We start from the raw sequence: 17,875 nt of genomic DNA, 5'->3' as shown, positions 1-17,875 counted from the left end.
AAACATTAAGGTTGAAAACTAAAAGTATTTTAGGAGTTATTGACTTTATCATAAATTTGTGTTGAATGAATGTGATTTTGCCAAATTAATGTAATTAATATAATTTAATTTGCTCTTCTCTTTCTTTTTAAACAGGGAATATTCAGACAATATTAAATTAGTTGATAAGGAATTGAAAGAAATTGAGTCTACTGTTAAAGATTTTTATGGAAATGATGGGAAAACAGCATTTATCTTTACCTCTGACCATGGAATGACAGACTGGGGTTAGTCTGTCTCTAAGTGATACATACTTTATGATTAAAGTAGTGGTAAATGTAGCGTGCAGATATTTTAGGGTATTGAAGAGGATTAGATGTCTTAGTATATGCAAAGTGTGTAGCACATAATAGTATGCATAAAATGTTAGTGTAAAAAAAGACTAATTTTATATAATCTTTCTTCTAACTATGAAAGGAATATATTCTCATTTGACTTCCCAGGTGGCACAGTTGATAAGGAATCCGCCTGCCAGTGCAGGAGGCAAGAGACACGGGTTCGCTGCCTGGGTTGGGAAGATCCCCTGGGGGAGGAAATGGCAACCCACTCCAGTATACTTGCCGGGAAAGTTCCGTGGACGGAGCCTGGAGGGCTACGGTCCACAGGGTTGCAGAGTCGGACACAACTGAGTGTGTGCACACGCGCACACACACACACACACACACACACAGAAGAACCCCCCCCCCAAACCCACATTTATCTACCTAGAATTAACTGTATGTGATGGCATAGGGCGTGAGTTTAAGGTGGTGTTGCTGAGGGACCTAGGACTACTGACCTTGTCCGCTAGAGGAGACTGTCCGCTCTGCCAGACTCCCAAAGCAAACATAGTATGTGCCCAGGGAGCAAATTAAGGCAAAGCTGAGACTTGGGTCCCCGAATCACAGTGTAGAATTCTGATGAGCCGGTTCCAGTTTATAAGAGGGTTTTTGGCTACACCAGCCAGAGTGGCCTGGGAGAAAAGCATATAGAGACTTTGCTGTTCTCTTCAGAGCAGAGCTGGCCATGCCTGCTTGCCTCAAACCTGGGCGGTTACTCCTCAGAGGAGCTTTCCCTGTCGTTTCTGCCTTCGGTGCCACTCTGGTGGCATCTCCTCCAAGCCTTTGTCGTTCTTACTCTTAATCTTCTTTCAACCAGAGTCACTCCATGGATGTTCTGATTTTTCTTTTTGCCTGTTTGTTGTTGATGCTCTGACTTGCCTGGAGAATATTTTAAAACTAATTGTTAAATAGAGGTGCAAGCTTTTGGGAGTGTGGTGGCAGAAATTAGCTCTTTATGGGTCAACTCTTTACAATGAAATATTAAAAAATATTTAGATCTGGGTTAACCAGGTATGGGTTCATCTTTATGTACTTACATTGCTCTTTGTGCCTTGTTTGCAGGCTCCCATGGAGCTGGTCATCCTTTAGAGACTTGTACTCCTTTTATCGCCTGGGGAGCTGGAATCAGGCTTCCCCAAAAAGTGTCAGATCAGAAATTTGATGACTCATATTTGCAAGGTAAGAGTGCTTACCTTTATTATTTTTATGAGTGTGACATTTTAAAATCAAAGTTTAATTTTTAAAAATTTCTTTTCAAATTATAGCTTTCATTTTGTTATTTGTGACATTACTATTTCTGTGTATTACTTTTGTATAGTTTATATTATTTCATTTATGATATTCAGCATGAAATACACATTATTATTTGCCTTATGAAAGTTCAAGTGTACTATTCTTTTTTCACAAACCTCATTACTCTAGGACTCAGATTAAACCCTTGACTTAGATCTTACCTGCAAAGACTATCAATCAGATAAGCCACACATATGTCACAATTTATATTTCAAAACTGGACAGATTTTGCCCTGTCTTGAGTACTTTTGAAGGCCTTCTCTGTTGCGCAAGCCTCCTTGTTTCTCAATCCATGATGAAAAGGAATTTCTTTTTCCTTGGAGCTCTGGTTATCTTGTAAGGTTAGGGTCTTTTTAGAACTTCAGAGCTTTTACTAATTGGACAAAATAAATTCCTCCCAAATACCTTTCTCTGGATTAGTTGTGTCAACTCATTCAAAGCACTTGTTAAGAAGACAGATTTTTAAAAAATTACAGATTTCTAGACCTTGTTACTAGATATTTCAATTCCATGAGTCTGAGTGAGACCTGGAGATTTTCTTTTTAAAACCTTCTCCAGGGATGTGAACTCACAGCTGTATTAGGTATTTCTACTAGAAAACTTTTGGGTTTGTATAATAAAGTTTTCTTACACATTCTTTCTTTTTTTTAAATTTTTTGGAGATATAATTCTCATACTATAGAATTCATGTTTCAAAAGTGTGTAATTGAATTTTTTTTAGCATAGTCACACGATTTTGCCTCTACTATGCAGTTTCATTGCTCTCCCCCACCCCACAAAAGCCCTGATCCATTAGCGGTCACTCCTGACTCCTCTCTCCATCGTGTGTATATACCATATTTTGTTCAATCATCTTATGGACATTTGGGTTGTTTCCACATTTGGGCTATTATTACAGTGATTCAGTGAACCTTTGTATAAAATTTTTTGTGTAGGTATGTGTTTTTATTTCTCTTGGGTAGATTCCTAGGTGAGTAATAACTGGTCATATGTTCCTTATGTTTTGGGTTTTTGGAAACTGCCAAACGGCTTTCCCAAGCAGCCGCGTCATTTCGTGTTCCTACACTCTGTGTTAGATAGATTGTTTTTGTTGTTTAGTTGCTCAGTCACGCCTGACTCTTTTGTGACCCCACGGACTGTAGCCTGCCAGGCTCCTCTGTCCATGGGGTTTCTCAGACAAGAATTCCTTCTCCACGGGATCTTCCTGACCCAAGGATCAAACCCACATCTCCTGCTTGGCAGGTGGATTCTTTGCCACTGAGCCACCTGGGAAGCCCATTAAATGGATTAGATTGGGTCTAAGTAGAAGCTAGGTTAAATGGTATGTTTGTACTTAGGAAACAGAACTTGATTTTGGCAGTTGATTTCAACCCACTCTGGTATTCTTGCCTGGAGAATCCCCATGGACAGAGAAGCCTGGCGGACTGCAGTCCATGGGGTTACAGAGAGTCGGACACGACTGAGCTGCTAAGCACATACTACTTTCACATTTGGGATTAGTGGCGGTAGGAGCATCAGAGCTAAAAAATTTCATGTATTTTGCAAGCAGCTGCCATTACAAAAGAGAAAAAGAAAAGCTTGGATTGACTGATGGCGGTCGGCCGCCTTAGTAAGTCCCTGGAGCAGGACTGTCACTGCAGTCATGCTAACAGTGGTTATCATTGTGCCTTTGGCTTCCATCTTTCCTCCCTTAGCCTTTTGATGTTTTGAAACAATTATCTCCTAATGAGCATTTTGGAAGTTTAATAAACTATTACAGAAAATATCAAATATATATTATTGAGTTACTCTTTTAAAATTCTAGTTTAAAAAAGTTTGCAGCTCTGCCTTTTTAGCACCCTTGTGGTTCATACTTGCTTAAAATCGACTGTCCCAATACTTCGTTTTTCCATTGACCACCTGTAATAATAAAACAACTTCTTTTTTTTTTTTAATTCTTAATATCAGCACTTACGTTTATTTGTATCTTTCAGAATGGAAGTTGGAGAACTGGAAGAGACAAGATATTAATCAGGTAATCATTATATTTAATCATGTTCAAATTTAATTTTCTCTCCTATAAGAAATTTAGAACAAAAAAATCTGGGAAAGAAAATTGTATTAAAGATGATAAAAGATTTTTCTAAAACATTTCAGTTGCTAAGAGAAATCATGCTAGTGTGAATATTTTCACCCCAAGTAATTTTTCCTTTGGAAAAATAAAGCAGCCTCAAATAAAACTGAAAGGAGACGACTTCCTCCAAACAGCACTGGCTAATTACAGAATTACTATGCAAACTGAAATGTGCATGCCTGTCACATTTGTGTGACTTTTTCGTCACGGTCGCCTTGCTCGGTTGCTTTAAGCACAGATCTAGTAAAACCCCGTTATGGGCTTCTTTCCTGTTAGCGTGTCCGTTACCGTTTCTCTTTTATTAACACAAGTTTTATCTTTAATTCTACCCCCAAATTTTTACAAATGCAGTGAGAAAAAAGTGACAAGAGTATATAGATTAGAAACCTCGCATTATAGGAATCCTTACGTTGTAGGAAACCTTACGTTACAGGAAATTGCCTGGCCAATCTAATAGAGGTAGACCAGTAGCATCACCTGTAAATAGGAAGCAGAGAATTTTCTCGTTGAGGACGTGCTATGTAGACAGCTGTCTTCAAGTGAAAGGCATGGTATCATTGGTGTGTGTCCTCCAGAATGGCAGGAATATCTTACACCTCCTCCAGGTCACCTCACACGTTCACCTCAGAAGCTGGCTTTCCTTACTGTGGAGGATAAACCAAGGTCTGGGGTCTCATTTTCAGCTGTGTGCTTACAGAAGCCTTTTCTTTCTCAGCCTATTAAGAATGGTCTCATCTCTCCAGATGAACGCTTATTACCCAAGCAAATGAAAATGTATAGGATCAGATAGCAGTCTATTAATTTGCAATAAAAATCACTGTCAGAGGGATGGGAATATCTTGAAGTTCATAAAATAAGAGCATGTATTATTTATAGCCAGACTGGGTCATAATCAAAAACTGAATGCTATTACTCTGAATACTGCTTCAGATCTACATTGGATGAGAATTCTGTATTCATTCCTTCTGCCAGCATTGTTATGTGTCTGCAGTATGTTTAAGCACTGTGCAAACATTAACACTAACATTCAACATTGAAATATTAACATTAAACTTCGTGTGACAGCTATATTGGTGAATAAAAAGCAGACACAGTCCCTCCCCTAGGAAGCTTATAATTTAGGAATGAGACAAATTTTACATTTATCTTTACTTATCATACAAATAAATGTAAAATTATAGCAGTGATGAGTACAGCAGAAGAGGCCTGGGAAGCCGTGAGGCGTAGAGCAGGTCTGGTGGGCTATGTGGTCAGCAAAGGCTTCCTGAGAAGCTGAGGCTTGAGCCGAGACTGAAGCCTGAGTAGACGTTGCCAGGCCAGGGCAGGAGGCAGGGGGCTTCTCAGGCCGAGGAGAAGCTTGTGCCCAGAGGTCTGGGAGAGGGGACATGGCCTTTCAAAGGATCCTGAAGAAGGCGGGTCAACAGAGCACAGACACCGTGGTTTAATGGGAGGCAGAAGGCAGACTCTGGGCGCGCAGGGCCTCGTGGGGCTGTGGAGTTCATCCTTAAGTTTGGGGAAGCCTTCCTAGTGTTTGAAGCCTGGGGAGTGACATGATCTGAGGTTTGACGACAGGATCGTCTCTCTGTTGGAGGATAGTTCAGAGGCCAGCAGTGGAGGCTGGAGAAGGAGAGGATGCAATCAGGCGGCCAGGGGTGTTGTCGGTTTTCTGTGACATGGGGCTTGGTAAAGAGGGCGTAGATGGTGAAAGTGAGACAGACTGAGAGCCTGGGACGAAACTCCAACTTTAAATGAGGGCTGGAGAAGTCAGTCCTGAGTGCTCATTGGAAGGACTGACGTTGAAGCTGAAGCTCCAGTACTTCGGCCACCTGATGTGAAGAGCTGACTCACTGGAAAAGACCCTGATGCAGGGAAACATAGAAGGTGGGAGAAGGGGATGACAGAGGATGAGATGGTTGGATGGCATCACTGACTCGATGGACATGAGTTTGGGTAAACTCTGGGAGTTGGTGATGGACAGGGAGGCCTGGCATGCTGCAGTCCATGGGGTTGCAAAGAGTTGGACACGACTGAGCGACTGAGCTGAACTGAACTGAGAAAGTAGAGACTGGAGACTCTTAACAGTGGGGTTACAGAGACCCAGAGGGGGTGGTCTGCACAGTGCTGAGTGGTCACATCATTATAATCACAGCACCATCTGCAGCCACTGGTTAGTGAGGGATTATTACACACCAGTACTTTATAAATTGTCTCATTGGATTGTGCCATCATTCTGTAAGGGAGAAACTTCTATTTATTTTTTTAACCGACAAGGAAAACTGAAGCATTGGAGAGTTGAAATAACCTGCCCAAGGTCTCAGAGATCACAAGCGAAGTGTTTGAAATCGGGCGTTCTGACAGCCAAGCACTTGACTGCCTGAAACATGATTGGGGCTAGTATAAAAGCGATCAACTAGATGTAGAAAATGGAGGTTATTAGTTCTGTAGTGAGCGCAGTCCAGAGGATGATGAAGAGTCAGAACAAGTTAGAGTGGCCCGAGGACGGACTGGGGAGGTGAGGCCATGGACATCAGAAGTGTGGACCGCTCTTCTGGACACTTGGACCTGGATGGGGCTCTCCAAAGCCGTGCTCGAGGACTGGTGTCTAAAGAGCCTCTTATCCTGGTTTATGTCTTTTTCTAGACTTCACTGGCTGGCCAACCAACCTCCTTCTGCTGTATTCTTCCTTTAATAATACATATGTATGTATATATATATATCTAGTTGAAGTCTACTTTTGCTGTTTATTTTCTGTCTAGTAAGCATCCTTGTCATAATACCCAAAAACTGTTACATAAGGTGGTCAAGCTTTTAGCTTCTAGAATAAATAACTTTTTTGTTATATATTTTACTTTGGGGGCTCCTAGTGGTTTCAAATTTAAGTTTTCATAAGTTCATGTACCTCTAGCAAATGACATTTTTTAGAGATCAGTATCTACTGTGTATGAAATAAGTGTTTGATGATAATGGATTAAAATGGATATCATGGTTAGCTTTCAAAATACAGTTATACGAATTAAATCACTTAATGTCCTTGTTGACCTGTCGCCGTCTTAGATTTGAACTTCCTCTGTTTGCAGGCCGACGTCGCACCATTGATGGCTGCTCTTATTGGAGTCCCCTTCCCTCTTAATTCAGTGGTAAAAAGAGTACAATTTTCTTATCAACTCTCAGAATAAAAGAAAAATTATCGTACAGTAAAATTTACTTTTTATGTGTTTCTGAATCCATTTAAAGAAAATTTATTACAAAGATATTGCTGGTTTGCTAGATCGGTGCTCCAGAGCCTCAGGACAAACAGACTCCCTGTGGTTCCGTGGCAGAGCCGCTCTGCAGGGTCACCGGTGCTGTGCCTGTGGTACTGTCTGTTCCTTGACCCTGAAGCGTCCAATTCCAGGGTTTATTAGCGTTTGAGTGGTCCAGCCTGGATGACTTGTCTACCCTTCAGTATGGGAAGGCAGGGGACCTCATTAGACCCACTATGCTCCATCTAATATCTCAGCTTCCAATGGTAATGTTTTTAAGATGGGAACTGGATGCTGAAAAACTAAAAGACAAACAGAATCCACTCCCATCAGCCATTCTTCCTAGCCCTTCAAGTCAAAGTTTTAAAAAATATTGTTTGCCTCAGAACTCTGTGTCATATGACCCCTGTAGTCATAAATGTGTGTGTGTATCTATAACTGAAACCAAAGTTTCACAAAACATCCTTACTTTTAAGTATGGTATAATAGTGTGGAGCTTCCCTGGTGGCTCCGTTGGTAAAGAACCTGCCTTCAGTGCAGGAGAACCCGGGTTCAATCCCTGGGTCGAGAAGATCCCCTGGAGAAGGAAATGGCAAACCACTCCAGTATTGCCTGGAAAATCCCATAGATAGAGGAGCCTGGTGGGCTACAGTCCATGGGGTCGCAAGAGTTGGACACAATTTAGCAACTAAACCCTAATAGCATACTCCTATTTTTCTATGTCTTCTTTTTAGTGTGCTGGCTGTGGCCCACCATAGTAGCTTTTTGTGTGTGCAGAGCATTTAGTTCACTGCCTGCCATATACTAATCTTATAGTAATCTTTTGATAAATGCTAAGTTTTATTGGACTTAATTCATCTCTTTTGCCTTATTTATTTTATTATATCTATTTTGTGAGAAAAGTAATAGAACATTTTTCAGTTCCGATTTAAAGAAAGATTTTTAAATTATTCCAAGAGTTTATTTGTCCATGTCTTATCTCCGTTGCTTCCCTTGTAAGTCTGTTTTGTTTTATAAGAATAACCTGAGCTTTATTAGTACTAATATTAAACCAGTGTTTATTATTTACAGGGAATCATTCCTGTGGACATGCTTAATACCTCTGATCTCTTCAAAGCAGAGAGCATGTTTACAAATGCAGTACAGATTCTTGAACAGTTCAAGGTAAAACAAGACCACACACAAATATGGACATGGTTCCAATTTTAAAACTGAATATATCTTGTGAAAATATTTGATTTTGCATTTTAAGAAATGATTTTCATGATTTATTATCTTTAAATTGTTTGTATTTGACTAGTGTCCTAAAGTTTCACATTTCTGAGATACACTTTTCATGAATCAGTTTGAGGCTGCAGAATTAGCCCTGAGAAGTGTCCCTAATTGTTAGAGTACCACATATGCTTATAAAGACTACAAACCAAGTCTCTGTCAATGGATTTGCCTTGTAGAAGTAGTTTTAGAGATTGCAACCTTTCATGTCGTTCTGTGTATATTGTTATTTGCATTAACAACTTAAAGAAATGACCATTTAACTGAAACTTTCTGTTATTTTTAATAGTGTTAATGCAGCATGGCTTATTTTATTTCCTAAGAGTTAAAAAGTATAGCTTAACTATATGACAGGTTTTTTCTTTTTTTGCAGGCTTGATATGCTTCATTCTCAGCTTATTGTAATGGTACTATATAGCACTAACATTTTCTTTAAATATTTATGAAGTAGGATAGCAACATAAAATTCCATTTATTTCTATCACCGAAGAACCATTTTAATGGATATTTGTATTTCAAAATGAAATTAGTTCATTTTTTTCTCTTTTCTAATATAAAATATTTTCACACTTGGTTCCCAGGTAAAAATGACTCAGAAAAAAGAAGCTACTTTACCGTTTTTGTTTACACCATTTAAGTAAGTCCCTTATGTTTTTTATTAACTTGTAGGAAAGAATTTTTCACTGAGTTTGAATGCTTGACACAATAAATTAGGTACTTAGAAAGTTTGTCTTTTTTGTGTACATTAGTGTCATATACCAAACGAAAGCCTCTTCTATTGTTTTACAAATAATGAACCAGATGCTGTATACGTTTGAGTGGCACGTAGAGGAGACACGGGGGTGCAGAAAGACAGGAGGCATGAAGGAGATAAACTCAGCAGGGCTCGGCTGTGGAGGGCGCGGGCTCTCAGCCTGGCCGAGGGGGAGACGCTCGTGCGCTCTGACTTACAGAAAGAGAGGAGAGCTGGCCTGAGAGGGGAGGCTGACGGCTACTGAGCTCACCCTGCATTTGAAGATACAGGAATTAGTGAGAAATAGGGATTTGGATCTCAAGATAGAGATGAGAGTTGGCTAGGAAGATATTGGAGCCATCAGCATAAAGATGGTGGTGGAAACCGTTGCACGTGTAGGAGGCTCTAGGGTGAATGTATGAAGTGAAAAGGCCAATGATCTACTTCCAGGAAACATCAACAACTGCTTGGGCAAAGAGAAGAGCAGGTTTTGGTGGGCTGCAGATTTTGTCCCACCCCAGAAGGATGTGCTTTCCCTGAACTGGGAACGGGGTTATTTGAGACAAAACCTGGCTGACCAACTCGAGTGGGCACCTCCTGGGGCTTCATTTGCAGTCAGCAAGGATTCACATTGAATTAGGAAGGATTTTTCTCTTGACCAAAATAAATAAAACTTGTTTGAAATATGGGTAGTAGGGATGTGATTGAGTGACTTCACTGGAGTTGTTTTTGACAACTTATATAGTGTGCTAAATTGCTTCAGGCGTGTCTGACTCTTTGCGACCCCATGGACTGTGGCCTGCCAGGCTCCTCTGTCCATGGGATTCTCTAGGCAAGAATTCTGGAGTGGGTTGTCATGTCCTCCTGCAGGGGATCTTCCTGACCCAGGGATCGAACCCATACCTCCTGCATCTCCTGCATCAGCAGGCAGGTCTTCTCCACTAGCACCACCTGGGAAGCCCGACTTACATAGCACTTGTGTGTGCTAAGGCACTTCAGGCGTGTCTGACTCTGCGACCCCATGGACTGTAACCTGCCAGGCTCTTCTGTCCATGGGATTCTCCAGGCAAAAATACTGGAATAGATTGCCATTTCCTTCTCCATATAGCACTAGTGGTCAATCCTGATGGAAATCAGCCCTGAATATTCATTGGAAGGACTGATGCTAAAACTGAACCTCCAGTACTTTGGCCACGTGATGGAAGAGCTGACTCATCAGAAAAGACCCTGATGCTGGGAAAGATCAGGTCAGGAGGGGAAGGGGACTGTACGAATGAGACGGTTGGATGGCATCACTGATGCAATGAACATGAATTTGAACAAACCCAGGGAGATAGTGAAGGACAGAGAGCCTGTCGTGCTGTATAGTTCATGGGGTTATAAAGAGTCAAACACGACTTGGTGACTGAACAACGACAACAGCATAGCGCTAGCGTGATATTCATGAGCTGGAAGCTTTCACCCTCTGACTCAGGGACTTACAGTTCAGTGTGGCAGTCTCTTCTGTGTGTGTGTAGGAGAGCAAGAACAAAGCGAAATTAGGGTTTTGCAAGTCAAAATTAATTATATAATATAATGATATATATAATGTTAGTAAAATATTATATTAATTATATATGTTAAAGGTAGAATTATCATTTGAAGAGTGTCCCTAGTTGTAAGGTTATCACATATGTTTATAAAGACTATAAGCCAAGTCTTTATCAATTAGAATTAGAATTAGAATTCTAATCCTTCAATTAGAATGTGTCCTATATTATATCCGTTAGATACCATATGCATCTGTTTATTAATAACATAGTAGTATAGTCAGACCATAACAAAATAAATAGATAAATGAATAAGAAATACTTTATCAGTTCTTGGTATGAAGAAAATACACAGGACGTTGACCAAAGGGGAGGCCAGTCCTCCAAGTGAGAAGAGCAAGTAGACCTCAAAGGAAGGGAACGAATGTTCAGTCACATACGGATCGATAGGAGCTGGAGGCAACACGGGAAGGCGGCATTGCTTCACCCTCTAGCGGCGGAAACTTTAGGAAAAGGGAACATTTCAAACTGTACAGGAAAGCACACGTGCAGTGCGCAGCGACCGAAGATGTGACGCGGCCTGGAACAGTTGAGGGAGACGACTTGATCAGAGCAGGCACAAGGAGAGGTTTATTCTGTCTGGGAAGCTGAGAGTTGAGAACGGTAGGGCAGGGATTTATGGGTTGTCATTATGCCCCTCTGTACTGTTTATTATTATTAAAAATTATATGTGTGTATATATGTGTGTGTGTGTAAGGCACTTTCACTTCAGTTCAGTCGCTCAGTCGTGTCCGACTCTTTGTGAGCCCATGGACTGCAGCACGCCAGGCCTCCCTGTCCATCACCAACTCCCAGAGTTTACCCAAACTCATGTCCATCGAGTCAGTCATGCCATCCAACCATCTCCTCCTCTGTCGTCCCCTTCTCCTCCCACCTTCAATCTTGCCCAGCATCAGGGTCTTTTCCAATGACTCAGTTCTTTGCATCAGGTGGCCAAAGTATTGGATGGAGTTCCAGCTTCAGCATCAGTCCTTCCAATGAATATTCAGGACTGATCTCCTTTAGGATGGACTGGTTGGATCTCCTTGCAGTCCAAGGGACTCTCTAGAAGCTTCTCAAACACCACAGTTCAAAAGCATCAATTCTTCAGTGCTCAGCTTTCTTTATAGTCCAATTCGTACATCCATACATGACTACTGGAAAAACCATAGCTTTGACTAGATGGACCTTTGTTGGCAAAGTAATGTCTCTGCTTTTTAATATGCTGTCTAGGTTGGTCATAGCTTTTCTTCCAAGGTGCAAGCGTCTTTTAATTTCATGGCTGCAGTCACCATCTGCAGTGATTTTGGAGCCCCCAAAAATAAAGTCTCTCACTGTTTCCATTGTTTCCCCATCTATTTGCCATGAAGTGATGGGACCAGATGCCATGATCTTAGTTTTCTGAATGTTGAGTTTTAAGCCAACTTTTTCACTCTCCTCTTTCACTTTCATCAAGAGGCTCTTTAGTTCCTCTTCACTTTCTGCCATAAGGGTGGTGTCATCTGCATATCTGAGGTTATTGATATTTCTCCCAGCAATCTTGATTTCAGCTTGTGCTTCTTCCAGCCTGGCATTTCTCATGATGTACTCTGCGTATAAATTAAATAAGCAGCATGACCCATATACAGCCTTGATGTACTCCTTTTCGGATTTGGAACCAGTCTGTTGTTCCATGTCCATTTCTAACTGTTGCTTCCTGACCTGCATACAGATTTCTCGAGAGGCAGGTCAGGTGGTCTGGTGTTTCCATCTCTTTCAGAATTTTCTTTAGTCCTGTTCAACTCTTTGCTACCCTATGGACTGTAGCCTGCCAGGCTCCTCTATCCATAGGATTCTCCAGGCAAGAATACTGGAGTCGGTAGCCATTTCCTTCTCCAAAGGATCCTCCCAACCCAGGGATTGAACCCGCTGTCTTACGTCTCCTGCAATGACTGTTAGCTTCTTCACCACTAGTGCCACCTGGGAAGCCCAAATATGTATTAATATATATAGCTTTTATAAATTATAATTTAAAAAGAAATAAAAAATAGAAAATTCCCTGGTGGTACAGTGGTTGGGACCTGGTGCTTTCACTGATGTGGGCCCAGGTTCCATCCCTGGTTGGGGAACTGAAAGTGTACAAGCTGTGCAATGCAGCAAAAAATAAATAAAAAATAAAATAAAAATTTTAAGTGTTAAAATAATTTAAAAGATAGATATTTTAATCATTGGCATGAATCATAAAATCATGTAATCTATGGGCACAGATAAAAAAAATTTATTCTTTCATATAAATTTTAGAATCATCATGTTGAGTTATATATAAAATTCTTTAGTTATTTTAATATATTTAAGAAGCAGTTGGAGAGAACTGGCATTTTTTACAGTATTGAACATTATTTATTTATATTTCTGTTGCATCCCTAAGTAAAATTTTATCATTCTTCACCCAATATACGTTTCTCATTATTTTATTTCTAAATATTGTGAGGAGTATCCTGTTTTTCCTATCACATATGCTCAGTATACCAGGAAAAACAGTTATCGTCATTTATCATATGAGTACAATGGGTTCTTTAATTTTCTCTATTCCAATGAGTTTTTTTCATTTCTACACATCTCTTTTCTTTCAGTCACCTTTATATATTCACCTAATGTCAGCATTGTCCACTCTGAAACTACAATATAAAGTAATTATTGGCACATAAACATTATAAAAGATGAAAGTATACTGCGGTTACACATTCTTTTTGTACAACAGAGCTTCCCTGGTGACTCAGATGGTAAAGAAACTACCTGAAATGTGGGAGACCTGGGTTCAGTCCCTGGATTGGGAAGATCCCACGGAAAAGGAAATAGCAACCCACTCCAGTATTCTTGCCTGGAGAATTCCATGGATGGAGGAGCCTGACAGGCTACAGTCCGTGGGGTCGCAAAGAGTCTGACACGACTGAGGGACTATCACTCACTGACTCAGGTTCTTGTTGCAAGTAATTGTTCAATGAAGTCCTTCCTTCTTGAATAAGTACTGTATTTCTTTTTTCTTCTTATAAATATATTGTTCACTCATTGGTGCATAAGTGTGAGAAAATTTATCTCTGAGGTATTGAGAACTGAAAATTCAGTCTTGAGATTTTGCTCATGTGATCAATTTCACCAGCATCACTAGAGTTTGGTTTATTAATGTCTCTTTACCATTCTTCCGTTGTCTTATTTAGTATTTTTTAGCATGAGTAATTGATGAATAATGTCATAGTTCCTAGGGTGATGAAATAGTAAATGTATCATCAAGATATAGGAAAACAAGATTGTTAGGATCTTACATCTTAAACTTGTTAAAGGGTCCAGTGGATCCATATGTTCCCTGGTGGCTCAGTGGTAAAGACTCTGCCTGCAATGCAAGAGACCCGGGTTCAATCCCTGGGCCAGGAAGATCCCCTGGAGGAGGGCATAGCAACCCACTCCAGTCTTCTTGCCTGGAGAATCCCAGGGACAGAGGAGCCTGGTAGACTACAGTCCATAGGGTTGCACAGAGTCAGACATGACTGAAGCGACTAAGCAGCAGCATTTTATTCTGTTATTTAAAAGTAAGTAAATTTTATTTTTTGATATTTTAAAGACCTCTAAGGAAGAATAAAAATCTTGAAATGCTCATGACAAATAGAACTGCTCAAAAAAACCCTCAAAATTAAAATTGGGTATAATGGACCCTGAGGCTGTGTCTAGAAGTGACCAGCAGATGGGGCTGCATGACTAGAAAAAATAGTTTGGCTGCCTGCGAAGGTGACTTGCTGCTGCTGCTGCTAAGTCGCTTCAGTCGTGTCCGACTCCATGCGACTGCAGAGACGGCAGCCCACCAGGCTCCCCCATCCCCGGGATTCTCCAGACAAGAATACTGGAGTGGGTTGCCAATTCCTTCTCCAATGCACGAAAGTGAAAAGTGAAAGTGAAGTCGCTCAGTCGTGTCCGACTCTTCGCGACCCCATGGACTGTAGTCCACCAGGCTCCTCCGTCCATGGGGTTTTCCAGGCAAGAGTACTGGAGTGGGGTGTCATTGCCTTCTCTGAAGGTGACTTAAAAGGGAGGAAAAACATACTCTATTTGAATATTGTGTACTATAGAGGCCAAAGTAAAATTAAAAAAAAAAATTTTTTTTAATTCCATGAAATAAGAAAGGTCTCTTAAGAGACAGTTTAGGAAAAAATGAAGATGGGAAGGAGACACTATATTGCACTGTGTGCTTTTGCCTCTTCAGTCTCTTTGCGACCCCATGGACTCCAGCCCACCAGGCTCCTCTGTCCATGGGATTCTCCAGGCAAGTATGCTGGAGGGGGTTGCCATGCCCTCCTGGGGATCTTCCCAACCCAGGAATTGAACCCAGGTCTCTTTAAGTCTCCTGCATTGGCAGGTGGGTTATCCACCTGGGATATTGTATTAATACCTTGCCATTTGAAGCCAAACCATTTTGTTATATATTTTATTTGAAAATCACCATATAAATTCAGGGAGCTGAAATAAATTGTAACAAAATATTTCAATGTGTTTTTCTACTAAAATGATGAAAGATACTCTTTTTTTTTTTTTTTTTAACATTTCTTTCAGTCTGATACAGATTAAAGGTCCTCCCTTAGACCAAAAAAAATTTTTTTAACCAGCAAAAGGAGTTTATCTTGGAATAGCAGAGAATTGCAGTTTGGGACAAACAGACCATGGTGAACCACGGGAGTACCTGCAGAGAGGAGGAGAGGGCGTGCCTTTACAGAGGAGCGGCGGGCCGCTCACTGGCTGCGGGGGCGGCAGCGCGCTTTTGCTGGCTCGGGGGACACCTTTCCTCCTGCCCCGCTCCGCGCACTGCGGCCTGTGATCCGTGTGTGAGAACTGTCCCTTCCGGGCTTCCTTCGCTTTAAATGCTATTTCCTTTACTCATTTTCATACTGCTCTCAGAAATGCCTCAGTTTAGTTGAGAACAGTTATGAAGGTTATAAGGGGTGGTTGCTCACTCAGGGTATTTGAATATTAAAGCTTCAGTCCTTTCTGTTCACATTGTTCCTCTAATACTTAGTAATACTTCATTTGTTTTAGCTTTAAAAACAATTCTCATTTCTACCGTAGAGCAAATTTAAATATTGGTTTTAATGTGACTCTTTCTACCACTTCATCTGTCTGATTTACTAATTACTGTAAGTGTAATTTTCTACCTTAAACCCAAAATAATCATTAAAAAAGTAACTTTTATACATCATATACCTACAGAGGAAAATATTTACTTTATTGTGGCATGAAAGATAATATAAGCTTCTACATCATTGGTCAGTGTAAAGGAGTGCTGATTATTCTAGAAATAATTTTTTATCCCACTTTTTCTGTCTTTGTCTTGTTGATAATGTTCTTTAAATAGATATTCTAAAAAAGAATGGTCTAAATATCATTAGGTAAATCTCTAAAGCAAGTGAAATATCTTTGTAATAAAAATCTGAATAAATAAGATATAATACTTGAAAGGGTAGCCTTTTAAAGCAATTTCACTCTCCAAATACTAGTTTACCCTGAAAAATTGATGATGAAATCTTATTAATCCTGAAACATGGCTTAGTTTCTTCTACAGCGTTCAAATAACGATGAGGAAAGAATGGACCAGCAGCAAGCGCAGCAAGGAAATGTGCACAACTGATATGCATATTCTCGTTTGCTTTTTAGCTAAGCTTAACGTGTTGATAATAGATTCTTTTAAAGCTTGGTGTTGAAGTTCGTCTCCCCTCTTACCAGGACTCAGCCTCTGTTTCATTACCCGAGTTTTCCACGTGTAAATTCTTGCTTATAATTCCTTCTCTTACTCATCTTAAGACTTCACTTCAGAATCTGTATTAAAGTAGGTAAAGTAATTCCAGATAGCTTTCTATTCATCTCTTTTTTTAAAATCCAGAATGAACGTTGTATATTTTTATTCTCTTATCTTTTAATTTATTTTATTCTCTTTATTCTTTGTTTTATTCTCTTTTGGGTCCCCAAGTCCTGGCTGCATGGGCTGCCGCAAATTTACATTGTTATCTCTACAGTCTGATAACATCGCCAAAGGCTTTGCTGGACTCTGTAGGTCTCAGCAGCAGCTGTCTGCCGGGTTCTCAGTGTTTTTCCCAATGCAAGGATGTCCAGGAGGTTACAGTCTGTAGGATGATGGTTTACATCTGTGTGGTTCTCTTCTCTCCAGACTCCGAACTCGTCAATTCTTGGTGGTCTGCTAGCTCTCCAGTACCTTTAAATTTATTTATTTTTAAAAATTTTATTTAAAAAACTTAATCGGAGGATAGTTACAATATTGTGTTGGTTTCTGCCATGCATCAGCATGAGTCGGCCATCGCTGCATGTATGTCCCCTTCCTCTTGAACCCCCTCCCAGGCCCCACCCCATCCCACCCCTCTAGGTTGTCACAGGGCACTGGATTTGAGCTCCAGGTATCAGACAGCGAATCCCCACTGGCATCTAACTTCCGTACGGTGGTGTATATGTTTCCATGCTGCTCTGTCCATTAGTCCCACCCGCTTTTGTTTTGTCAGGCTTTCTGATTGTTCCTGGTGGGAGCATTGGCATGCCCAAGCTTTTCCTTCAAACTGTGGTTTAATTTTAATGTTTTAATTATTTTATTTAAAAAATCTGGCTAGTCAAATCTGAATGAAAAGGCAATGCATCTTCACAATAAAAATCACACAGATGGTAATGAAAAGTCCCCATGCCTGTGTTCCATCCTTTACAGTCTTTGTTCCTGGAGGCAACATCGCAGTCTCTCATGGATCTCTGTAGGTATATCACGTGTACACATGTATGTCTATGTATGTGTCCCTTTTGCTAACATATTTTCGATTTTAATTATGAAACTATTCATACTGATAAGAATAAAGGCTATAATAAAAATCTTTGTACCTACAATCAAAGTTTTACAAGTGTCAACATTTTACCATATTTCTTTAGATCTTCTCTTTCTCTTAAGAAATAAAATGGTGTAATAGCATTGAATCCTCGTTTTTAAAATCTGTTCAATTTTTTTTTTTTTTTTTACAGTTCTCCTTTTTCTGTTCAGTTTGATTTTCAAGATTGACCCGTATTGACACACACAGGCCCCCTTTCTTCACTTTAATTTATATGTGGTGCTCCTTTGACTACTTCCTTGCCAACCCCCCACTTAGTTTGTTATTTTTTGTTTTGTCTTTTTTTCCATGATGTTAAAATATTGTACCTTAATTCTGGACTTTCCATTTTTCATAAAGTTTCTTTATATTTAAAATATGTGATACTAAGACTTATTTTGTACCCTTCTCAAT

The 17,875-nt window shown here is 40.1% G+C and overlaps 1 protein-coding gene across 9 annotated transcripts in view; it reads left to right on the top strand.

Moving 5' to 3' along the window:
* The window catches only part of PIGN (phosphatidylinositol glycan anchor biosynthesis class N), a 92,936-nt gene that overhangs the window by 15,442 nt on the left and 59,619 nt on the right, over positions 1-17,875 (top strand). For 6 of the 9 annotated variants that reach the window (XM_081562266.1, XM_081562261.1, XM_081562263.1 and 3 more), the window contains exons 8-13: positions 136-266; positions 1,422-1,538; positions 3,626-3,666; positions 6,843-6,902; positions 8,079-8,171; positions 8,861-8,916. In XM_081562266.1, the coding sequence (XP_081418392.1) occupies positions 136-266; positions 1,422-1,538; positions 3,626-3,666; positions 6,843-6,902; positions 8,079-8,171; positions 8,861-8,916 (498 nt within the window). Of the gene's footprint in view, positions 1-135; positions 267-1,421; positions 1,572-3,625; positions 3,667-6,819; positions 6,903-8,078; positions 8,204-8,860; positions 8,917-17,875 lie in introns of all 9 variants that reach the window. The other 3 variants (XM_081562268.1, XM_081562264.1, XM_081562265.1) reach the window with 2 other exon arrangements.

Source organism: Giraffa tippelskirchi, chromosome 14, assembly GCF_054371585.1.
Source record: "Giraffa tippelskirchi isolate mGirTip1 chromosome 14, T2T-mGirTip1v1.2.pri, whole genome shotgun sequence".
Lineage (NCBI taxonomy): Eukaryota > Metazoa > Chordata > Mammalia > Artiodactyla > Giraffidae > Giraffa > Giraffa tippelskirchi.
Note: the sequence above shows the minus strand (reverse complement) of the source record. Positions and strands in the feature narration are given on the sequence as shown.